A 26,100-nucleotide genomic window follows, 5' to 3' on the forward strand; every position below is an offset into this window, starting at 1 on the left:
CTTTGATTAAAATAACAAAACAAACAAAAAACATTTGTATGCACATGCAAATTTGATAGACGTTTACATCAGATATCCAACAGATAGACTTTACACAAAACTTTTAACCTTTGTTTTGCTAGAGAAATACAAATTTGCTATTAGATTTGAATAAAATATAAACAAAGCTTGAATTCTGCAGGTACAGCTCTCATGTACAAAAAGAATACTTAATTTTTTTTCCAAAAATTCCTTGACAAAATCATATAATGTACTGTATATACAAACAATGAGGGCAGCACCTATCAGCATATGCAGTGAATCCACAATCAGAAGTCGCCACGTAGTGCTGGCGACCGTCATCATCTACACTAAAAGGCGCTCAGGCACTTGCATTACATATGGTTTGATCACATTTATATATGTCTATGTGCGGGTTACAAGCATCTGCAAGTGTCGATCAAATCAGTATACGCTGGCCTGTTTTCTGGGTATGCATAGAACCAGTTTGTGTATTATACGCTGCACCACCTTGAGTAAGTCCTTCTCAGCATCAGCCCCTATCTGTTTATTGATCAATCTGCATTAGGGAATTTGATTCTTTAGGCCTTGTGTGCACAGGTATTTTTGGACTTCAATGTTTCCCAATTAGATGCTTTGTAAATATTGATAGAGTGTACTTGTGTATGATGTTTTAGGGCTCTATTTACTACAATCCGCATATTGAATGCAGATTGTAGTGTGATATTATCGACTGAATTCGCATTGCGAATTCAGGCAATATCACAGGGATTTACTACAAATCCCTTGCAGAGACAGAGCTTGCGATAAAGCTCTGTCCCTGCGAATCCCCTCCACACACTAGTCGGTATTTTCGCAAAAAATAAAGTGACAAAGTGCCCGCGCATGCGCCGGCCGGCCGCCACTGCTACCCCCCCGGCGCTAAGCCCCACCCCCGCAATCGCGGACCCCCCCCGGGACCCCCCTTCCCCCCCGTGACCCCTCCTCCCTTAATTACACTTGCCTGCGTGATCCGGGCCTCCGGTGATATCTTCCATGTCCTCCGGCCAGGTGATCTCCCATACTGCACTGGGACCCGATCACCTGATGACCGGGCTGCAGTGCACTATGGGAGACCAGCTGACCAGAGGGGAGACATCACCGAAGGCCCGATCACCGGTCCCTGGAGTCAGATAAGTAAAAAAAAAATTTGACAATTTTTTTTTTTTTTTTTTTACAGTAATCAGCTTGCGGTCTGTTTAGACCACACAGCTGATCACTGGGGCCGACTCCCGGCTCTGCTCTGCCTTTTAGATCAGAGCAGGAGTCCGGTAACCGGGGAGACACTGGATAACGCCACCTCCAGGTGGCGTTATTATCACAGGGCTTCCCCCGATATTTTTTCACATTTTATTTTTAGTAACTTTGGTCGGATCACATTTCCCATTACAATTATGGGAAATGAGATCTGATTACTAAAAATAAGTGATACTTAGGGGTTGGAGTATTTTACGAATTCTACTCCAATTGCCCTGTAATAACTATAGGTGATACTAAAATAATGTGAAAAGGGTGTGACAACACCCTTTTTCACTTTATTTTAGTAAAAATAATGTTAATAAATAGAGCCCTTAGTCCAAATCCTCTGCATTAATACCGCTTACAACATTACTGTATTTATCAAAATAACTGCATTATGCTTAACTTTTTTTTTTCATTAAATAGGGCTAAACTAATATACCCAAAATATAAAATAAGCAATAATGGAACTGTCCTTATTGGACTTAGGCAGGGGTGTAGTGAGGGTGGTTCCAGTGGAGCATGACCTTCGGGCACCAAAATGGACAGAGGAATTCATGGGGTGCTGCACAGTATGTTGGCCGCCTGTTAGTTTTACCTCGGTTTGATTACATTCACTTCTCACCTCTTTAATTCCCTCCCCTCTACCCTGTGATGAGCTCGTTGCCACTGTCCACTCCTTTCTTACTGGCTTCTGTCACCACCCCTCTCTGATCGTCTCTTTGCCCCTCTCCTCTCCTTTCTTATTGGCTTCTGCACTCTCTCTCTGATTGGCTTTGTCCCTCCCATCTCCTTTCTTATTGGCTTCTGTCACCTTCCCGCTCTGATCAGCACTTTTCTCTCCCCTGCCCTCTTTGATCCCCTCCCTCCTTCTCTCCTCATTCATTCATTGTGCTTCAATGGACTTAATAGTGACACATCTGAAGTAAAGTCCTAAACTTCAATTATAAGGTATGAGATTATAAAAAGTAACTGCTTTGCTGTGAGATGTTCCCAGGCATGACCACAAAGTGTTATTTGAAAGGTCTTTTAATAAATATTTGGAGACCTGAAATAATAATAATGGTGATAGACAGAACATGACATGGTTAGTAGTACTCACATTAGTATATTGCGGTGCAATGTATATTTGCGAAGTAGGAGCATAGCTGAGAATGGAGCTTCCCATAAGTGTCCCCACTCCAGTGAAAGCTGCTCAGGGCAGTAATTTCAGTAATAAGCTGTGCACCCTGTTTAATTTCACTTTTGCACATGTACAGTACTCTGTATTATATATTCTGATCATTTAACGTAAATTGACAATCTCCTCTATTGACTAATAACAATGACTCAAAGGAGATAAAAATCAGATCTTAGGTGCTATACATAAATAAAGCAGTGACAAAGCAGCTACCCCTTAATGTCAGATAGTGTATCACTGAAGCATTTCGTACCCCCAATGGTACCTCCATGCCCCAGCGTGATACTGCCACTGTTTGCTGTTACTCTCTTCACTTCAGTATTCCCCCACAGGCTAGCCAAACCCCACTGGCACAGTTCAGTACAGGGGGGGGCGCTATGACATGTACTTTCTCTGGGTGTCATGGTTCCATACTACTCCTCTGGTCTTAGGTAATTATTACAGTTAAACCACATATTGTTTTGAAGCACTGACATACCTGCTCTAACTCACTGGTTCAATAAAGCACATGTCAGTATGCAAATAAATACATATGCAACAGGGATGTGCAGTCAGAGTAGGCAAGGGAGGCAGAGCCTACCCTGTCATATACCCTCCCTTATCATACTCCCTGTCATGCTCCAGAGTTTTGATATAAAAACTGTTTTTTTTATACATGTGTGCCTCCGCAGCCATTGACCTCACTGCACATCACTGTTTGCATGCATTTGTTACTAGCATTTGTATGTTTTTAATAGTGCTTTCTGAGGGTCATGTGGTAAACTCAGTTTAAAGGATGAAGCAGCATTCAGGAAATTGTAACACATCCATGTAGTAACAACAGGTATAGGATCATTGTAAATAATAGCTTCCACTGTGAGACCTCTTTATCTATGTTGTACTAGCGTTAAAAGCAACAATTAATGTTTGTACATTTAATGCCAGAGTGTAGGGGCTCAAGCATCCACACTTTATTGTCTTTCAGAGGGCACCTTGTGATACATTTACTGACAAACTAGAGTACATATCCTGAGAATAAAAGTGGCATTTATATACCAAAGCATAACAAAGAGAGACTGCTCTGTGCTATGCAAATATATATACAGTATACTATATAGTATATTATATATTTATGTAGTACAGACAAGTGTCTCTTTGGTATGCCTTGGTATATAAATTATATTATATATAGTTCTTGTAATACATGTTGTATTTAGTTCTGAACAGGCCGTGCACCAAGTCCGATCTGTTTGCAATGAGCTCGAAGATATGAAAGCTTTTGCCAAAAGTCTAGAAGACAAAATTGGTGTCTTGTGTACTGAGACAAAACAGCTGGTTTGTATAGTTTTTTTTTACCACATACAATATACCCTTCACAATTTTACAATTTCAGTAATTTTGAACACTGGCATATTAGTTTGACTCCTTCGCCAATGAGGCTTTTCTTATTCTATTCAAGCATCAATATCAGCAACCTAGTTTTTTCCAGGAAATTTTTACTTTTTGAGAAAATGCCATTTGTTTATACCTCCTGAAATGAAAAATAAAATCTACCCAAAAAATATTGACTTTGCAAGAGCGTAATCTAAAAACCAGTGTTTTTTGGTTTGTTAATTGCCAAGGAATACTTTGGGGTCCATGCTTTGGCATCAGTCCTCCTTTCCAAATAATGACAAATCAGCAGCTCTAGAAGTATATTTTCATAATAAAACCTACAATTTTTTTTTTGCTTGATTGGAATGCATACTATTTTGAAAAATAGTCAACCTACTGCATCAAATGATAGCACCCCTGAGCAGGGCCGTATTATAGGCGGGGCGTACGGGGTGGCCGTCCAGGGCTCCCCACACATTGGGGTCCTTCACACCTTGGGGGCCCCCACACTGCCGCAAATATTGTCTGGAACCTGGCCACTATGAATTCTTCCTGGCCGAGTGGCCGCTTCTGGCAGCATTACTCACACAGCACACTGCCAGCTAGCCACACTCACTGATGGACTGGTGGACCAGACGGGGTCCGTGAACGTGATTGATTATGGAAGCCCCATCCCCTAGCTGTTATAATACTGCAATTCACGGGTGTACGGGTAGGGGCGGGGCCAATTGCCGCGAAGTGCCCGCCCCCATCAGAAAGCTGATGCTGCTGCAGCTGCTGCAACAGGTAATGTGTGCGCTCTCTGTCCCTTCTTCCCTCTCTTTGTCCCCTCCTCCCTCTCTCTCCCTTCTCCCCCTTCCTCTCGCTCTCTGTCTCCCTCACTCCTCCTCTCTCTCCCTGTCCCTTCTTTCCTCTCTCTCCCTACCTCCCTTTCTCTCTCCCCTTCCTCCCTCTCTCTGTCTCACTCCATGTCCCTCGGTCCTCTCCTCCCTCCCTCTCTCTGTCACTCTCCTTTTCTCTCTCTCTCCCTTGCCCCTCTAATTCCCTCTCTCTCTGTCTGTCTCCCTCCCTGTCCCTTCCTCCCTCTCTCACCCTTCCCCTATCTCTTTCTTTCTCTATATATCTAGCTATATCTATAGATATCTATCTTTATCTATCTATATATCTATCTATATCTCTTTCTATGGGCTGCATTAACTAACACATCTTTACACTAAAGATATTTGGCACTAGCGATTGCCGCAATTATTTTTAAATCCAGAATTAATCATTGAGGTGCTCGCTGGCAAGCGCTAGTGTCAAAATATCCAGCAGCGCTGTTTCTCTCTTTGAACAGTGGTGCCGAATGAAGTAGATTTTTTCAGCAGCCCAGACGCAGAGGAGATCTGGGAGAGGAGCCATATTGTTTGTGCGGACTGTTTCTGATTCCCTTAGCTTTCCCTGGCTTGCCTCTCCTCTAGGGTAACTGAGCTGTAATGGCAGACAGTTATCAGCATCAGTCTGCAGAAACAAGTCTGGCCACCGCTGCAACCTTTCTTGGGTGGGAGCGCTGGATAGTGTGTACTGGGGAGGAAGGGGTTGAGGGGCGGTCGGTAGCTGCTGGGGAAGGGGGGGTCCGCAGGGTGCTGTGTGGGTGAATGGAATGCTGCTGTGTACTGGGAAAAGGGGGCACACTGGGTGAAATGCTCTGTAGAGAGAATGGGGGAGGGTGGGAATGGATGGAGAGGTGCTGTGTACTGGGGGAAGGGGATCTGCTGACACGCTGGATTCTGGGTAGACCCGGATGCTGGGTCAGACAGATGGGAGCATAGTGCTCGTCAGCACAAGATAACAACTGCAGCAGGGCAGAGAAATCATGTCCGCTATGCTCCCGGGAGTCGATTCCCAGCAGTGTCGCGGACATGATTTAGTATGCTGCCACCTTGCCGGTCAGTGGAGACTCCAGTGGCAAGGTAAGGGGCATAGTAGTCGCTGCGTGACGCCGTGACAATTTTATTGATGGGGCCCCAGCGACTTAGTAGCCCCAGGGTCCCCCAAACTTTAATCCGTCCCTGCCCCAGAGTTTATAGCAGCCAGGGAGGGGCAGATCTGCAGTGATTTTCATTATATGTAATAGGTAAATGCATTCACTTGTCCCCAGTCTTGTTAAAAAACAAAGAGGCTGTGAAGGAGGCATAGCATTGGAAAATTATAACATTTATAAAAACATGAATATATGAGGGTGGTTCAATAAGTAAGGTAACAAGTCCTCTCACGTGTGTAATGTTCTATTTCATTCTAATTTCCTACCCAGGTAGACGAGTCAGTCTGTGTAATAAGAAATGAGAAGCTGCGCTAGTTCCAGGGCACACTATGAAGCTATATTTTAGGTAGCTGCTACCAGAATGGGGAGGGGGGGATGGGTACCCTATTATCCTGAGGAATCCTGTAATCAGGTGAAATGGTGAGGGTAGAGCGCATCGATCCGTCACCCGACGCCAGCTAACACTGACAGAGGACGGTTAAGGTCTGCCGGCAGATTTCTCTACATACCCACGTAGCGGCACTCTGCAATCTCGGTCAGCCCGCCTGCGCCACAACCTTTATATACCGCTGTAGCAGCACCCTGTATTTGGACTACGATTTCAGTTAGCCCGTCCGCGGTAAAACCTCCAACAACAGCGTTATAGAAGGAGAATAATATTCCCACGGAACCCGGGATAGAGGCACGGGAACCAACAAGCTGAAGGAGGTGGGACACATAGCCTTCTTAAGGTATTTACTGTATTCTACCTTAGAAGCTAATTTTGTGTGGATACACCGGGGTGAGTAAAATTCCTTGGGCGTATCACCGCTGGGCACGCTTACATTTAACAGTTAATGGATTTACCAATATGAAAGAGACTTACATGCTTGTCCACTTTGATTTTATAGCTGCTGTGGCATTTAATCTCAGGAATAATCGCCAGAAATTATTCCATGTGAGTGTGTGTGTGTGCGTGCATATATATATATATATATATATATATATATATATATATATATATATAATTCCACATGAAGTAATTGTGAAATATCCAGATCTCCCAGGGACTCTTGCTGGATACTGCTATGCAGCTAGAGCCCAGATACAGTGACCGGATCCACACACAGTGGCAGTGAGATGCTTTGCAGGACGCTACCCACTGCGCAGCGGCTTGGTGAGTAAGCCACTTTACTAGCCGCTGGGTGGTTGAGTGTGATAGGCCAGCCATAAAACGGCAGTTGTTCACAGTGATAATATGTCTGTGTATATGCAAATTGTGCACAATATAAAAACTGCTTAATTCCTGTGTATGGGTGAATGGGAAGGGAATGTGGTGCAGTTTTAAGAGAAGCCAGATGATATAGGGCCTGATTCAGACCCGCTCGCAAGTGGGTCGATGGTGTGCACTGCGCATGCGCACGATGGTGGGAGCTCCGTCGTGCGCATGCGCCAGACGCGACGAGCGAAGGACTTTCCTTCGCTCGTTGTGTCTGATCAAAGGGGGCGTGCTGTCGATGTTGATTGACAGCACGCCCCCTTTGGTGGGCGTGCCGGGGGCGTGCCTCCCAGACGGGGGCGTTCCCAAGGGAACGCCTACCGTCAGAAGCCGGCCCACTGACATCACTAGTGATGTCAGTGGGAGTGATTTTGGCTCTGATAGAGCCAAAATCACTCCGGGCCTTGCGGTTGAGAAACTCAACCGCAGGCCCCGGCTCGCAGTGGCGATGGTCGCGATGGTCAAGACCATCGCGGCCATCAACCTGCACGCTCGTATAGGCTGTGGGTGGTGACCCACAGCTATACGAGCGTCCAGGAGGATGCTCCATAATTATGGGGGACGGCCCTCATTCAGAGCGTGCGCTCTGGTCAGAGCGTCCGGCTCTGAATGAGGGCCATAGTTTGTTGGGAATCTGGCTTCCAAAATAGAATTTATAAAGCCTCCTAAATTTGTCCATAAAGGGATAAAGCAGTGTAATATGGAGGAGCTTTTGAAAAGTTTTGCTGAAATATCTGCAGGGCAGCAAGCTCTGGTAGCAGCGCATCAAGCACAGATGCAAGAGCAACAAGTTCTAGCAGCAGGACAAGCTCTGGCAGCAGGGCATCAAACACAGATGCAAGAGCAACAAGCTCTGGCAGCAGGGCATCAAACACAGATGCAAGAGCAACAAGCTCAGATATTACATGCAGAGTTAACTGAAATAAGGAAAGGTGGGCATGAGCGAGAGGTGTTACAGAAGCTTAATCTATCTGATGACATTGGAGCTTTTCTGTGCACCTTTGAACAAACTGCTGCACGTTTAAAATGGCCTGAGGAGGAGTGGGCTGCCAGACTTGCTACCCAGCCTCACAAGGGAACCTCAGAGAGCGTTTGTTGATTTAAACATCACTAAGGCAAACTCCTATCCACACTTGAAAAAGGCCATATTAAGCAGAGTTGGAGTGACTGGACCTAGCAAAGCTCAGGAGTTTCAGGAATGGTGGCTACATTCGTCTAAAGCTCCAAGAGTCCACCTGGCCAAATTAGCCAGGCTGAGTAAGGCGTGGTTGCAGCTGGATAAGAACTCTGCTCAGCGTATAGTAGAGATGGTGGATTTGGACCATGCTGTGCGGGTACTAGACCGTGTGGAGCAACAGTGGGCTCTACAGGCTGATACTCAAACTTTTGAGGAGTTAGTGGTGGTAATTGAATGGTACCTGACTCTTGGGAAGTTAAACAGAGCCAAACAGGGATTCCAGCCAGTTCCCAAACCTAGAACCCAGGTTCCAGTTGTTAAAGCCAACAGCCCACCTCCAGTTGTGTGTTTTGACTGTGGCAAGCCCAGTCATTTGCGCCGGCACTGCACAAAGCAGGGCGAGCTGATGGACTGTAGTGCTGGAAAGAAAACTCGACCAGTGGTAAGCATAGCTGCTGGAAGCACTTCACCGGAGCAAACCACCTTGTTTCGTTTGATGGTGCGAGTGGAAGGCCGGGAGGTCTGGGCCTTAGTGGATACTGGCAACGAATTAACCATCATCTCTGCCAATCTGGTTTCACCTGGGGCCGATCAGGTGCTACCCCTGGTAAAGGTTACATGGGGATGTAGAAGAATGCCCCCGTGTGCACTTCCCAATAGTGATCAAAGGGCGAACCCTGAAGGTGATAGCCGCAGTAGCGTCCAGGCCACCCTACCCATTGATCCTAGGTCGGGACTTTCAATGGTTACAAGAGGTGGTTTACGTGGTATGATGACAGCAGAAGATCCACATCAGAGGTGTCCCAGGAGCCAAGCTCTGCTGTTTCCCAAAGCTTGGTAGCTGTATCGCTCTCCTTGGCCAGTGAGCAACCGGAGGGGAGTGAGACTGAGACACAGTGTGTTCCCATTGGCAAGGAAGTGTCTGTCAGGTTGCGGCCTAGGTTCGGCCATTACTCAACTCAGCGTCGACTTCCCCTGGTCACTTGCGTGGTCAGAAGCCAGGTGCGGCGGAGGGTGAGGTGCTGAGTATTATTCTTAGTGCCATGTAGACTGCCTTGGTTGTGCTGTGCCTTGGTTACTGTGATTGCCATCATGAACGCAGCCATGACAGTTTGCATCACCTGACTACCCTGTACTCAATGGTGGCATTATTATTATTATTAGCATTTATTTATATGGAGCCACAAGTGTTCCGCAGCGCCTTACAAAGTACAAAAACAAATTGTATACAAGTGACTTACAGAACAATACAATACAGGACATGGATAATATATATTGCTACATTAGTGACCATATCACCCAGATAAGCAACAGAGCATAAGCAACCAAGTGTTAGGTGCCCTAGTGGTGAGTAAGAAGTAAATGACACTATAGTAAGGAGAAGCACAAGAGGGTAGATGGCCCTGCTCGTGAGAGCTTGCATTCTAAAAAGGTGGGGGAAGACAAACTGGGTTGACACAGATGGGGTAGATGGGGAATGGTGATGGTCAGCTGATGCTGTCCACCAATGATCTGCTACTGCAGGGTATAAAGCCGGCCTCCGGACAGCAGGGAGTTGCCTGTGCAACGTTGATGCTTCTGAGTGTATCCTTGCTGTCACCTCGTTCCAGGTTCCTCTGCGATTCCTTGTGAACCAGTGTCAGATCTTTGTGCAACAGTGCGTCAAGAACATCTAGCCTGTGTGCCTCTGTACCAACTCATTGTGCTACAGTGCATCCAGAACATCTAGCCTGTGTGCCAGCTATACCGACTCGTTGTGCAACAGTGCGTCCAGAACATCTAGCCTGTGTGCCACCTATATCGACTCTCCGTGTAACTGTGCCTTATCATCTTGCCAGTGTACATTTCTCATACCGGATTCTGACGCAAAGTAGCATCAAGGACGCAGTATTGCGTCAAGGACCCCTTTCTGGTATACTAGTTATAACGTCTTTTGACGTAGTTTAGCATCTAGACTCCTCTCGAGTGCTCTCCTCATCACAGGACACCTACCACTATCAGCATTATAGTGCATATAGCTATCTCCTGTATTGGTGCTCTTTTTAGAAGTATATCTCCTGGGCCATTTACATCTGTCTCTATTCTCATGGTATCAGACACCAGTCCAAAGGGCCGCGACCTGCCAGTTGTGTGCAGCTAAAACCCATATCCCATTGGTGGGGTCACTGGAGAACACCTCCCAGCTGGTTAGACTCCGCACCTTTGGACTGGTCTCGTCAATGTCTGACATCCATGGATGAGGAGATCATATACTCAGGCCCCACCCTCCGATTCTTTCCTCAAGCTAGGGGCCTCAGCTTTCACTCCTCTACGGCGGACGTAACAGTGTCCTTGCAGGACTTTGGCCAGGATCAACAGAATGATGGGAACTTGATAAATGCATTTGTAAATGTTGTAGAGATAAATGGTAGAGTAATCATGGCTTTACCAGCAGACGGTTTACCATACTTTGCATTGAAAAATGATTTGTTATATCGTGTAACCTATTTGCAGGTTAAGAGAGTAGACCAATTGTTGGTTCCCCGGAAACAGAAGCAGTTGGTGTTAAGGGCGGCTCATACACACCTGTGGGGTGGCCATTTGGGGGAGGAGAAAACTCTCCAGCGTAGTCAGTTAAGATTCTTCTGGCCTGGCATTCATGCAGCAGTAAAAAGGTATTGTCAGGTATGTCCAGTGTGTCAGAAAACGGCATCCCGGCCAGGGTTTAGGGTACCCTTGGTTCCCCTCCCCGTCATTTCTGTACCTTTTGAGAGAATTGGTATAGATCTGATTGGGCCGTTGGAAAAATCTGCTCGTGGGCATCAATACATATTAGTGGTGGTAGATTATGCCATAAAGTACCCCGGAGGCCATCCCACTATGTAACATGAAATCTAGCACTATTGGCCGGGAATTGTTGATGCTATATACCCGCTTGGGAATACCAAAAGGAGGTCTTAACGGACCAAGGTACCACTTTTGTCTCTAAACTAATGAAAGATATGTGCCGACTGTTAAAGGTGGATAGGATTACTACCTCAGTTTACCACCCACAAACAGATGGGCTTGTTGAGTGCTTTAACCAGACCCTTAAATAAATGATAAAAAGGGCAGTGTCTGAGGAAAAGCGAGATTGGGACTTTTTCCTACCCTATTTAATGTTTGCAATGCAATAGGTGCCCCAATCCTCTACAAGATTTAGTCCCTTTGAACTCCTCTTTGGGAGGCAACCTAGAGGGATTTTAGATCTGTTGAAAGAAGGGTGGGAACAACAGTCATGCCAAGAGCCTAACATCGTTCAGTTTGTAACCCAATTGTATGGCCATTTAAGGCAAATTGTGCCACTCGTGAACGAGCACATGGATAGGGCACAATAACAGCAAAAACATCGCAAAATGTATGCCCAGTGGTGAGGCCCTTATGAAATTATAGAGGCAGTGTGACCTGTTAATTATAAGGTTCCACAGGAGGGTAGAAGGAAAGAAGTGCAAATCTACCATGTAAACCTGTTAAAACCCTTGAAAGAGAATGTCAGGTACCCTTTGAAGTTCCCCGCCAGAAAAAGGAGGCAGTGAGTTTAGTAGCACGGCACCAAGATGTGTTCTCTGCCATTCCGGGAAAAACCCAAATTATCCAACATGATATAGTTACTCTTCCCGGGGTGGTAATAAACACAAAGGCCATACCGTATACCCGAGGTAAAGTGGGCAGTGGTTAAACAGGAAGTAGAGGAAATGCTGCGCCTATGGGTCATAGCAGAATGAAATAGTGAATGGAATTATCCCATAGTTTTAGTGCCTAAGCCTTCAGGTGCTTTAAGATTCTGCAATGATTTTCGCAAATTAAATAAAGTGTCTCAGTTTGATTCCTATCCGATGCCCCGGGTGACCGAGCTGGTGGAGATTTTAGCAAACAGTCAGTATCTCACCACCCTAGATTTGACAAAAGGGTATTGGCAGATTCCTTTAACTGAGACTGCTAAGGCCAAAACAGTCTTCTCTACCCCAGAAGGTTTGTTTCAGTATAAAATGCTGCCGTTTGGTCTGCATGGGGCTCCGGCAACTTTCCAGAGGGCTGTGAACAGGTTGCTGCGAACTCACAAAGAATGACTCCCGACTGGGAGTCACACCTACCAAGAGTAGAAGCAGTGTTGCAATCTTTACGTGCACAATGGTTTACTGCTAATCCTGAGAAGTGTGCCATTTGGAATGGTGGAGGCAGAATATTTGGGATATATTGTAGGCAGAGGGTAGTTAAAACCTCAGCCCAATAAGGTGGAGGCGGTCCTCACATGGCCTAAACCCAAATGTAAATCCCAGCTCAGAAGATTCCTTGGCCTAGTGGGTTACTACCGCAGATTCATTAGTGATTTCGCCACTCAGGCAGCACCATTAACTGAGTGTCTTAAAAAACAGTCCCCAGACAAGGTACTGTGGTCTAGAGCAGCAGAAGCTGCATGGCAGGATTTAAGGTGCGCCTTGTGTGCAGAACCTGTTTTGCAAGCACCTAACTAAGCAGTTTATATTGCAGACATGTGCCTCAGATAAAGGATTGGGAGCAGTCCTTTCCCAAGTGGTAGAAGGGGAAGAGAAACCCATCCTCTACCCCAGCCGGATATTGCTGCACAGGGAGCGCAAGTACTCCACTGTGGAGCAAGAGTGCTTGGCAATCAAGTGGGCAGTAGACTTGTTAAAATATTATTTGTTGGGTCGAGAATTTTTTGTTTGTTACAGATCATGCCCCTTTACAATGGATGCACACGAACAAAGAAGTGAATGCTCGTGTAACCCGCTGGTTTTTGTCTTTGCAGCCATTTAAGTTTGAAATGCAGCATCGTCCGTGGAAACAGTACCTCAATGTAGATGCCCTTTCCAGGAAGTTTGTTTGGCCCTATCCTCCAATCAACCCTATTGTGAAGCTAGAGGAGGAGGAGGAAGAGGTTGGGGATGGCGAACTGTGGAAAATGGCTGTGTACCCATGCGGATGGCACAAATAGATGTGGGTGAGGCAGATAGCTCACCTGAAAGTGTTTTAGCTCCACCAGGGTGGTTGAAGCTAAGGGGGAGCAGTGTGACAGGGTCAGCATAATTTCACACGAAGTAAATGCGGAATATCCATATCTCCCAGATTTGGCAGAGCAAAGGCATTAGGATTGTGTAAATGTCCAGTTCAGGTGTTGTCTGTAATCAGCTGCCTTTCCAGACACTGATTGAGGCATCTGTGAGAAGCTGGTTTAAGAACTGGGGAAACTGAGCTTGACGGTGAAATAGATGCCCAGCCTATAGGCTGGGGATGACTAGTGTTAGGGGTCCCGGACCTGCGAGTACACTGAAGAAATAGTGCTGTATTGGAAGACTTTGTATGAAATCTTGCCAGTGAAACTTCCATATCCTTTGTACCTTCCTGTGGTGAGCAATAAAAGCTACTGATGGATTTTACCTGGTCTATGTGATTCTTGTAACAAAATATATATAATTTTTTTTGTATTCAATTGTGATTTTGGTTTGTGTGACCTTTGCTAACACTTGGGAAGGAGGAGCGATTCCTGTCTTTCTGAAACCAGGATTCGAGATAACCATCTCTTATCTCTGCAAGCCATAACATTGGGAGAGGAATGGATTCTTCAATTTCAGAGAACCAGACCTCCTGTTAAAGCAAGGTTTATTACCTCACATCTAAAGATTCTTGTATGCCTCTGAGTTGTGCTATAGACAAGGATTCTGATGGTTACTTTGATCCAGGAAGGGGAAAGTTGAAAAGTGAGTTATGTCGACGCATCATTAAAGCAAGGACCCTGTTGGTTTTGTGGAAGGCTGTGCTGGGATCACGTGTTTGATCCCAGCATCAGCCGACGTGCAGGGGCAGGCAGAAGGGATGTGTCCTCTGCGGGACACATCCGTTGCCGGTGCTGGGACAGTAATGTCCCTAGCGTCGGTGCAGATACCGCGGGCACCTGGTGAAGGGACCGCCTGGTCCCTTTCACCAGTGCCGGCGGTACTGTGGCGCCGGGAGAAGCTTGGCTCCGGGCGCAAGCTCAGCGGAGCTTGGCGCCCGGCAGCCAAGAAGCGGCGGGTAGCCGGCGCTGGGAGAGAGTACCTGCTCCCAGCACCGGTCAGGCGTTGGGCGCGGCGGGCGTTTGGCTCTGGCCGCGAGCCAAACCTGGCTCGCAGCCAGCAGCCAATCAGAGGCGGACGCGACGAGCCAATCGCGGATCGCCGCGTCATAGCCCTGCCCACTCGCGCCGTCTTGTATTAGACGGCGCCGAGCGGGAAAGTTCAGTTCGGCGGCGGAGAGGGAGGAGAGAAGACCTCCCGAAGAGCGGAAGATCGGCGCGGCAACAGGGGCGGCGGCCGCGGAAGAGGCCAGAAGACGCCGCTGTCAAGAAAGAAGAAGACAGGCGGCGCCGGCAGGAAGAAAGGAAGAAGAGGCGGCGCCGCTGGCCAGGACGGGCCAGCGGCCGAAGAATGCGGCTGAGGACCGGAGAGGACTGCGGGGGAGGAAAGTAAAAGAGCGTCACGAAGTTCCCCCCCGCAGCCTCTTCCAACGTAGCAGGTAGGCCCTCCGTGAGGCCCACCATATACCCCCCTCCCTAGACCGCTGGGGTTGTCGGGCGCTAGGCCCGTGGAGCATTGTCGGGCACTAGGCCCGTGGGCAATTAGTCGGGCACAAGGCCCGGGGCACTATAGCGGGCATTAGGCCCCAAAAAGGATCCCCTCTTAATTAGGTATAAGTGGCCTGGGTACTAGGCCCAGGTCACTACCCAATAAAGTAGGCGGGCACCAGGCCCGTGGCCATAAATCAGGCATAGGCCTGTACCCATACAGGAGGGCACTAGGCCCTATATATGAGCCCCACAGATAGGCAGGCAAATAGGCCTGAGCCCCATAATAAGTGATCTGGCCATTAGGCCCAGACCACTACCTACCACCGTTTGGCAGGCACCTAGGCCTGAGCCGCATGTAAGACCCTGGGCGTTAGGTCCAGGGCCCTGAGCCCATTAGGTGTGCCCCTCATATAGAAAGGTAGCCCCCGCATAGATGATTAGAGGTGTGAGCAGTGGTGGAGAGCTGTACGGCTTCCACCCATGAGGTAGTGGTTTCCCCAGTCACAGAGAAGAGGAGCTGGCCGGCTCTGGATAGGTAGCAGACATTTAAAGGGACAGCACTGTGTTTTGCTCTTGTATATTTAGTCTGTGTTGGGTGTTCCGTGCAGGGCAAATGTTTAGTTTTTGTTATATCTGTCGCACTACACACACTGTAGGTTGAGGGTGATGCCGTTTTAGTATGTGTAGTTGCTTGACATAGGTTTAGGCCCTGCACGGCTGTGTTATGTATCTCCTTACAGGGACCTGTAGGCGAGTGAGTGGACGAAGAGCAAGAGTGGACACGGTGAGGAATATCTGTGTGTACTGTCTCTCCCTGTTTGTCACTATGTATCTCCTTCCTTCTGGGCGGACGGTGAACCTTGCAACCCGGTGCAAGGACGGATCTTCACCTGGTGCGTGAGTACCGATAGGTGAAAATTCGGGATCTGAGGCCAAAAGTGCCAATGATGATCTTCACTTAAAACCTGAATTTATCCCCCGGTTCGGTAGGGCGCGTCGGTCGACGTGAGGAAGGACGGTACTCACCTCGTCTCCTTCCCCCTAGATCATCGTGTCCGTGTTCTATTTGGAGGTTCCAGGACCGTCTGTTCAACACACGGCCTGAAGGTGAGAGGGTGCGACGCAAGGTAAGTAACAGACCTACACCTGCACGGCAGCAGGCATTGCACCGCACCCGCCCCTCACAGTTTGACCAGGTAACCCTTTATTGGAGCACAGAGACCCTCTATTGATCTGAAACCCTGCTGACCTTTTAAATTAGAGATCTATAAAAAGGAATGCCAACCAGCATTCAAGGTTCACTCATTGGAGATCAGATGGAAGTGCTGGGAGTGCACCAGGATATTCTTGTGGGTGAAAAACCCTCACCCCACCAGCCATGCTAAGAACTTTATTGTGAGTTGTCTTAGGAACTCTGAGTTATTTTTCTTTTATTTTTAGAAACAATTTGCATTGTAATATGTGTGTCATGTTATTAATATTTTTGTAACTAAGTCTTGAAATTATTTTTTTAATTAAACACATTTAATCTAGCATATTCTCTGTGCTTCTTGTTGAACCATCGAGCCAGTGAGGCCCATGCTACATATGTGTGTGATTTGAATGTGATTTATTAATCTGGAGATCGCAGACCTCTGGAGAACAGTCTGCGTGGTGGCAGAAGAATCGTGTATTTTAATAAGTGACCACGGTGCTCCGGCGTCACAACTAGATTGTTGTGATTGACTGATCCAGATTGTTATATCTGTGAGTCAGCCCGGGTTCGTGACAGCTGCATGATATCGTACCTGGATTACTATATATATTATTTTAATGGTATAAGGTAAGCGCTGGGAACAACTACCATATACAGAGCAGGTAGACCACTGCTTCCCCTCACGGACATTAGACTGTGCCTCATATCAGTCCCAACATCAGCTGTAAGATGACGGGGCTGGCGGAAATATGGTCAACATTGAGGTGCGTAGTGTGATCAGATTTCTGCGTCTAAAGAGCGCATCAGCAGCTGACATTGATCACCAACTTCTCAAGGTGTAAGGTGATAATATCATGTCATGGAATAGGCTTGGGTTTGGTGCAGTGTCTTTGATAATGGCAGGACAGACGTTCAAGATGAGCAACAATGCGGCCGGCCAAGCACGTCCACCACAGATGACAATTTGTGCCGCATTGAAGGTCTGATTCAGGAGGACAGACGCAGTCCAGTTAGTGATATTGATGACAAACTGAACATCCCAGTGGGTACTGTGCACAACATCGTTCATAAGCAACTGAGGTACAGGAAAAAGTGTTCATGCTGGGTACCGAAGCAATTCACAGAAGTTCACAAAGCCAATAGGATGGGATTGTCTCTTGTGCACTTGAGACAGTACCATGAGGAGGGAGTGCAGTCCCTGTAGCGTATTGTTACAGGCAATGAAATGTGGGTGCATCATGTGACACCGAAGACGAAGCAAGCATCCATGACATGGTAACACGCATCATCCCCGCCTTCAGAGAAATTCAAAACCACTCTATCAGCAAAGAAAGTCATGGATACTGTGTTTTGGGATCACAAGGGCAGGCTTCTTGTTGATTTCCTCATCAAGAGAGATACTGTGAATGCTGTCTGCTATTGTGACACATTGAGCCAGCTGCACAGAGCAATTTGTTGAAAACTACCTGGGTTGCTGTAAACAGGCGTCGTATGGCTGCATGATAACGTCAGGTCACACTCAGCCAGCCGCACGCCATTGGGAGGTACTGGACCATCCTTCCTACAGCCCTGACCTGGCACTGAGCGATTTCCATCTCTTTGGACCATAGAAGAAGCACCTGGGTGAAAGGCGATTCACAACCGACTGTGAATTTCAGCAAGTCGTCATGTCCCGGCTTCTGGCGCTTGACACTGATTTCTTCTATGCCGGGATAGATGCCTTGGTTTAACGTTGCAACAATTGCTTAAACAAGTATGGGGACTATGTGAAACATCTGTACGAAGGCCATACTATTGATTATACATATATGTACAAGTTGAATACATTTACGCAATGAGAGGTCTTGTTACATTTATTTATTGAACCACCCTCATATAATCATAAAACAATCAACCATAGAAACATTCATATACATAATACCATGAATTTATGGAACAGACTGCATTCCACTAGGGGATGAACATGACGGATATGGAAGGCACTATTGGGGCTTTTCAGAGAAAGAGATAGATTAAAGAGAATAAAACAGAAACGTCCAGCCAGGTATCAAAGATACTACCAGGGGCCCAACACTCCAGTATATAAAAAATGCAAATCTGTATTAATGAATTTAAGACCGAAATACTTATCAGAAGCGCATATTGAGGCAAAGGCCAGCCAGGCTTTTCAGCACTGTACCGATACTTTCCTCAAAGGTTGCCATATGTATCTGCTAATTTTTATGTCCACATAAAATACAAGTGTTTGGAAAACAGAACTGTATATATGTCTCTTTTTACAGCAAAAGGACACACTTTTGTTACTCAGCCAGAAGCAGAGTTTACAGGAGGAGGTGATGTAAAAAATAGTTACTGTATTTATGAGCATGCAGTAATCCATTTTAAAATATCTGTTTATAAATGTGCAAATTTGAATAGTAACTGATTGGCAATGCATACTTTAAATAATAATTTCAACACTATAGAGACACATGCTTTGAGGCACGATTAAACAAAATTAGAATATACCGTATCCATGTGCTATGTGAATTTAGTTGTGAATTATGTGGTTTAAAAACTTCAAAATGAAGTTTCCATGCCAGTAATAAAAAGTACCCACAAATAGCAAATGAAATCAGGGCATTTGATTTTCAGTTTATGAAATACAGTCATTGACAATCAGTGGACTGTGGGGAGAATGCGGCCCGTGGCTTCGTTTTGTACGTGACTCGCTGGGGGGAACCCACCTGTCGTCCAGACTGCGCCTCCCTCCTGGAGATGGATTATTTTTTTCATTCTAAATAACGATTATTCAAATTATAATTATTTTAATTCACTCAGCGTCGGGCAGTAGGGGGCAAAGTAAATATTGGGGGGGGCTGTCACTCGTTGAATGTTACTGCAACCTTTTCAAGGAGTACTATCTCCCAATGTGGCCCTTAGGCTAAAAAAAAAGTTGTGCACCCCTTATCAGTGCGTGACCAGCTATACTCATTTTTGTTTACTCCATTTTTAGTCACCTGATCATTTATGTGTATCAGATATGTTGCTATAATTCTATTAAATATAATTTCATAATTGGTTTTATATATGCGATAGGTCATTGTGCTTGAGACTCAGGGCTTGATTCAGATTTGGGAATAGAGTACAGGCCTGTACTCTATTATTAATCTACGATGTCTAGTGTGTATGACCTCGTTCGCGACGGGACCTGGCGGGGGTGCCGGCATCGGCTAGTGCATACACACTGGCTGTGACGGCTGGTGGGCCATGCCGCATTGGGAGTATGTTGCTGACGACGCGTGGGAGCGCGCATTGTCAGCGGCATAGCAGGTACATACTGGTCGATGTGGACGATATGTCGGCCCGCCGCAGGCGACATATTGTCTAGTGTGTACCCAGCTTAAGAAAGAACAAGTAACTGTGCATCTTGGTAAAACCATGCTGCACTGCAGGTGGGGCAGATGTAAAATGTGCAATGAGATTTCGATTTGGGAGGGGTGTGTCCAAACTAAAATCTAAATTGCAGTGTAAAACTAAAGCTGCCCAGCGTTTGTGGGCTACATGCAAAATCAGCCAGTATTTACCCCACATGCACAAAATCTAAATGTATTTGCACCCCTTGCATAGCAACATGAATTGTCCAGGTACTCTGTTACTCTATCTTACTCTATTCCCAGATCTGAATTGGGCCTCAGTTCCCCTGGTATAATATGTAAGTCATTTATTGGGGATATTCTTATAGTCAGACCCAGGGCCGCCATCAGGGGGGGGCTGCCGGGACTGGAGTCCCGGGCACGGACTAGATAGGGGCCAGACCTTGCTGCCAGGATGCCAGCCCTGAAGGAGGCACCTATCGTCCATTGTTTCTACTATGATCGCTCCCCGGCCCGCCCACCAGGCTGCCGTATTGACACTCATGAAGAAGGATAGCTGGGGGCCGGCTTCAGGTGCAGAGGAGTCCTATGCACCCGAAGCCGGCCCCCAGCTATCCTTCTTCATGAGCGTCCATAGGGCAGCCTGGTGGGCGGGCCGGGGGGGCGATATGCAGTGGGCGGAGATATGGTGCAGTATCTGCATGTGGGGACGTGCTATGGGAGGAGCGGGAGCCGCGAGTGAGTGCACTACTGTAGAGTGGGAATGGAGGCGCGGCAGTGATGGATTGCTCTGCCCGCCTCTCCTTCTCCCCAACCCAACATTGCTGGCTATCAGGGCGGCGGGACAGCTCAGAACTGACGGGGAGCGCCAATGGAGGTGTCCCCATTCAGCACTCACAAATAGCAGCATCTTGCAGGCAGAGGACCCTGGTCTCTGCTTTCATAGGGAGTGCAGCTCTTCCTGTGCACATGCTGCACCACCTGTGCTGATCTCCTCTGCCATCTGTTCTGCCCTGTTATCTCTAATGTGTTTGTCTCTGTGCCCCCTCCCAGGTCCCAGTTTTTGTTTCACTATGTCCCCCAACCCAGGTCCCAGTATATGTGTCATCAAGTCACCCCCCCCCCCCGAAACTCCAATGTGTATTACAATGTCATACCCCCAGGCCGCCCACAGTGTGTGTCTCTCTGACCCCCAAGGCTACAGTGAATATCTCCATGTCCCCCCAGGTGTGCCTCACCATGTCCCCCCAGGTGTACATCACTATGTCCTCCAAGGCCCCAGTGTGTCTCCCTGACCCCCTAGGCTTCAGTGTATATTTCCATGTGTATATCTCCATGTCCCCCCAGTCCCTAGTGTGTGCATCATCATGTTGTACCCCCAGGCCCCAGTGTGTCTCACTGACTCCACCCCAGTGTATATCTCCATATCCCCCAGGCCCTAGTGTGTCTCTTTGACCCTCCAGGTTTTAATGTGTGTCTCCATGTCCCACAGGCCCCAGTATGAATGTCACCTCCCAGGCCCCAATGTGTGTCACTATGTCATCCCCCAGGCCTCAGTGTGTATGTCTCATCCAGTCACCAATATAATATATATGCCCCCCCCAGGCCCCAGTGTGTGCGTCACTATGCCCCCCCCCCAGGCCCCAATGTGTGTCATCATGTCATCCCCCCAGTCCCCAGTGTGTATGTCTCCATGTCCAGGCCCCAATGTGTCTGTTATCATCCTTATATATGTCTGCCCTTTCCTTTTCATCTTTTCCCTGTGTCATCCATTACTACTCCTAATATCTCCCCCCCCCACACACACACACTTTTACCTTTTACCCACAACCACCCACCCTGTGTCTTCACAAACTGCTGTTCCTCTTGTCCTGCACCTTCTCTCACCTCCCTCTTTTTTCATCCACTTCTGCCCACTTTACCCCTTACCTTCCTCCTCTGCCTCTTCTGCTGCTGAAGGTGACATAGATGGCGGTCTGCTGGCATACAGTAAGAGGTGACGTGGGGACACCTGAGGATGGAAGGTACCATAACCTTCTCGCAGTGATTCTTACCTATTGTTAAAAACTGTGAACAGTTAAAATTCAATCCTGTCGTGTGTGTGTGTGTGTGGGGGGGGGGGGTACCAATATCTTTCTTGTCTCCAGTTGATTGGGATGAAGTTACGCAACTGGGGAGGACACTGGCCACTGGGAGAAAACAAGCCTTCCCTGCGCATTGGCCCTCTGGGAATTGTTCCTGCAGGTCCGCTGCGCTTCACCTATATGTGATGTCACTTGTGAAGTGGCGCAGCGCAATACCACGCCCTAGAACTCCAAGTGAGCAAATATTGCATTGCAGAGAAGAGGACAGAAAGACCAGCAAAGAAAAAGGCAAGTAATAAAAAAGCAGATCACAATCATAAAGAGAAATAGGAGGTTGGTTGTTGTAGGGATAAGGTAGCGGCGTGGGAGGGGTGGGGGGGGGCTACCTATTTTGTCAGTCCCGGGCCCCACAATTTCTGATGGCAGCCCTGGTCAGACCTGTTACCGTTCCTCCAGGACTGTAAATTAGCAGCTTAGTTTTATAATGTGCTTTAATAAAATATGATGCATGTTTCATAAAGAAGTGCTTTTAAATAACAGTATATAATGAAATGTCCTATAGAATGATAAGCTACTCACAGACAGAGAGAAGGTTAAGGAGAAGCTGGATAGTCTTAGCGTTGGATATTTCAAGCTAGTGGTAAGTGTACAGCATTGTTAATTGGGGCACTTCGTCCAGTGACATGCTTCCTACTGATGTGTATTTCTGTCAACAGCAGCAACTGGGTGAATATGAAAACCTACTCTTACAGAAGGATGAGCTTCTGGCACTGGTGAGATGCTTAGCTTTGGTTGGACGGTGAAATAACCTTTTGGTAGGAAATATAATAGTGTCAGTCTCATCATGAAGAACAAAGGCTTGGGGAGGCTATTAGTGCCTACAAGGGCAGAAAGTCAGAATGTGCAGAATGTACAGGCGGCAGAGTTATTTAGCAGAAAAAAATGCAAATATATGTTTGTATTTCACATACTCACAAAAAAAGCAGCAGACATTCGAATATATGCAGATTTGGTTGCATCTTACACTTGCGACCACTTATACCTGGAGAGGCCAAATCAGACTTAAGGAATGAAACAAATGAGAGATGAGCGTGTTAAGACATGACATGTGCACATATTGTAAATGGTGCAGTCACAGAACATTGGCAGTGCATAGCACATAGAGACAAGTAACACATACATATTAAGGTTGTGGAGGTCAGGTTTAAAAAAAAAAAAAAAAAACAACACTTTTTTTCAAATACGTTTGTTGCAGTACACAAGAAGGACACACTGCTAATGTAGTGTTATTGTATTCATAGGAAATACAGTATAACATAAGAAGCCATTTTTTTACATTTCTTAAGGAATACATACACTGCATTCTACATTCTCAAATAGACATACTTTACACTATACCAGTGTTGGCTAACCTTGACACTCCAGCAGTTATGGAACTACATAGCCCAGCATGCACTGCTACAGTTTTGCTATTAGGGCATGCTAAAACTGTGGCAGGGCATGCTGGGATATATAGTTCCACAACAGCTGGAGTGTCAACGTTAGCCAACACTGCACTATATGCTTCTTTCTACTTAGGTTGGATTAGTTTATAAGTGTATGATATATGCTCAATGTCAACTCGTTGCATGTTTTTGATTTGCATTGTGCTAAACATATACAGTAAGTGCTTTTGTAGGTTCATTTTACATGCTTCTATTTTGTACTTCGTTTCTGATGTATATGCTGCCAGGCCCACTTTAGAAGTAATAAGCTTATCCTACAAAAGAACTTGACTATCGGGATTCCTTTCCATAATTATTTGTTATGAACTTATGAAGAATACAGCTACACCATTGGAAAATTACTTTTGTTAGCCATGTCAGCTCCGAAGCCCCGAAGATGCTTGCCCTTCCTTTAAACATGGATTTGGACTCTGTAATTCTCTAGATATTGTTGAACTAGAATTGCCACGATGATCTGGAAGGTCATACTTACCGACATTCCTGGGCAGCTTTCCAGGAGCAGCAGGAGGGGACCTGCTGCTCTCCTCTTCGGGGGGTGGGTCCAGATGGTAGACACCATTAGGCCCTGCCCCATTTACAGAAAACCCCCACGATTCGCGGGTTTGTGAGGAGGGGGCGGGACTAATGATGCAATTTGCTTAATTTAGCCCCGCCCCTTCCCTACAGACCCGAAAATTCCTGGTAAAATCTCCCCATCCTGCCCACTTCCCTAGGAAGAGGGCGGGATGCGGGAGACATGCCTACTCTTCCGGGAGTGCAGGGGGTTACCCGAAAAATCGGGAGCTTCCCGCGATTCCCGGGAGAGTAGGCATGTACGTGACAGGTCAAACTTGTGAAAATACAGGTTTTAAAAAACATACATACAGTAGGTCATGCACTGGTTACCAACACATGTAAGGTATATTGTAAAGTATCCATGAATACTAATTAATAAATAATTATATGTGTGTGTGTGTGTGTGTGTGTGTGTGTGTGTATATATATATTTTAGCATAGGCCCGGCTCTCAAAATCCACACTTCCTGATGAAAATCTTCATGATTGAAACGTTGAAGTGAAATTAGAGGTTTACTTAACCCTGCTTTAATTGTGTTTCTTTTGACGAGTGACGCTGCTCCTTTTGTGACACTAATTATATATATATATATATATATATATATATAAAAACTAGCCTTAATAAAAGGAGCAACAGCAGATTTTAAATGCAAACATAGGAACTGATTCACCACCGTACTCAACTGCGTATGCAAGATTATGCACGCCGTTCAACTGCTATATTATGCTAATCCATTGGTAATTCATTCCGATCGCTATCCCATCGCAGCAATACACAGAGCTGTCCACTTTACTTAGCACACATAGGTAATGTTTAGCAAGACTGCGAAACCATCGGTTCAATTGAGTACCATGGCAGCATCACGCACACTTGCACAAGTTCTGACCTTACTCAGAAATTGCTAACAACCACGTACGCTATGAGCCCTCAGATTGCGTAGGCCATCGCAGTGGCTAATTTATGCACGCCCCTGCAGCGGCATACAAATGCACTGGCATGCCTGCATTCAGCCGACCACCCTCCCGTCACCGCCCACATATGGCACTTCCTATCAATCACTCTGCGATGGGTCTGCGTAAACACTGTGATCGCAGTCCCGATCGCAATAGCTAGTTCGTGCACTGCGATACATATGCATAATGCAACAATCAGCCGATTTCGTGCATAATCGCAGTTGCGTACAGTAGTGAATCAGGCCCATGTTGTATGTGGCAAAGTTATGTGCCATTACCAATACATATTTTTCATAAGCAAAAAATAAATAAAATCATTCTTTCCTACCCTCCCGGTTCGGCCGGGAGCTTCCCCAAAATCGGGTGTCGCTCCCGGCCCCCGGAAAGGAAGGCAAGCCTCCCGTCAGCAATTACTATAAAAGCCCCGCAGCGAGGGGGGACCAGTGATAAGTTTTTCGCTGAATCGCTTCATCGTGGCCCCGCCCCTGCTTCACAATGCTGAAAATCTCGGCATTGTGTAGCAGGGGCGGGGCCACAATTACACAATTCCGTGTCTACACTCCTGTCCCGCCCCATTGCCGGGTAGTAACCCCCGTCACGCCTCCCCCCTTTACGCCACACTCCCCTGCTTGTCCGACTTGGCTGCCCCCTCCCGAAGGGAGCTGCCAGGATTTAAGCAAGCCTGAGTAAAATGTGTTCATTCTCCAGCCTTGAATATGGGTACAGGGGAAATCTCCGGTGGGCCCCACGGCCTGAGGGCTCCACCCCCTTCTTTAATGTCAGGTTCCAGACTGTGCACACAAATTATTTATTGTTATTCTTTAGAGGGTCTGTTACCTGGTGGAGCAGGAACATGTGAATAGAGTGATTTAGCCCCACCCCGTGAATCGCGGGTTTTCCTGTGAAGGAGGTGGGACCTAATGCCGTCTGTTGTCTGACCCCCCCCCCCCCCCCCGAAGATGAGAGAAGCAGCTGCTCCCGGAAAGGTTCCCTGCAGAGTCGGTAAGTATGTCGTGGTCCCCTATCATATGTAGCGTACATTGATGTGGTATATAGACAGGATCACCATCATGTGTTATTATTATACATATGTTACATTATACTGCAATCCCAGTGTCACACTCCGGACACTTAAAACCACCTTTTTAACCTCTCCGGTACCTGTTCAGGCTACACCTGAGGTCCGCTCGCGCTGTGCATCACTCCTGGATAGCACAGAGGTCCGCACACGCTGCACTTCGCTCCTGGCTGGTGCTGAGGTCTACTCCTGCCCCATCTGCTCAGTGGGCCGGATTCATCTGGCATCGCAGTTGCAAAGACGCAGGAAATTGGTCGATTGTTGTGTTCTGCGCATACGTATGCATCGCAGTGCGTGAACTAGCAATTGCAAACAGAATTGCGATTGTAGAGGCTACGCAGACCCAGAGCAGAGTGATTGTCAGGAAGTGCCATTTGTGGGTGGTGATGGGGGGGTGGTCAGGCGAACGCAGGCGTGCCAGTGTGTTTCAATGCCGTTGCAGCGGCATGCATAATTATCCACTGTGTGTCCATAAGCAGCCACAGCACTGATAGCGTATGTGGCTGTTAGCAATTTCTGAGT

At 46.9% G+C, this 26,100-nt stretch overlaps 1 protein-coding gene across 1 annotated transcript in view; it reads left to right on the top strand.

The window, feature by feature from the left end:
- Positions 1–26,100, top strand: part of KASH5 (KASH domain containing 5) — a 163,526-nt gene that overhangs the window by 64,718 nt on the left and 72,708 nt on the right. The window contains exons 7-10 of the mRNA XM_088450966.1: positions 3,655–3,772; positions 18,330–18,380; positions 22,050–22,127; positions 22,204–22,260. Coding sequence (XP_088307092.1) covers positions 3,655–3,772; positions 18,330–18,380; positions 22,050–22,127; positions 22,204–22,260 — 304 coding nt within the window. The remainder of the gene's footprint in view (positions 1–3,654; positions 3,773–18,329; positions 18,381–22,049; positions 22,128–22,203; positions 22,261–26,100) is intronic.

The sequence above is a fragment of the Taudactylus pleione genome, unplaced genomic scaffold (assembly GCF_031769625.1).
Source record: "Taudactylus pleione unplaced genomic scaffold, aTauple2 ptg000535l, whole genome shotgun sequence".
Taxonomy (NCBI): domain Eukaryota; kingdom Metazoa; phylum Chordata; class Amphibia; order Anura; family Myobatrachidae; genus Taudactylus; species Taudactylus pleione.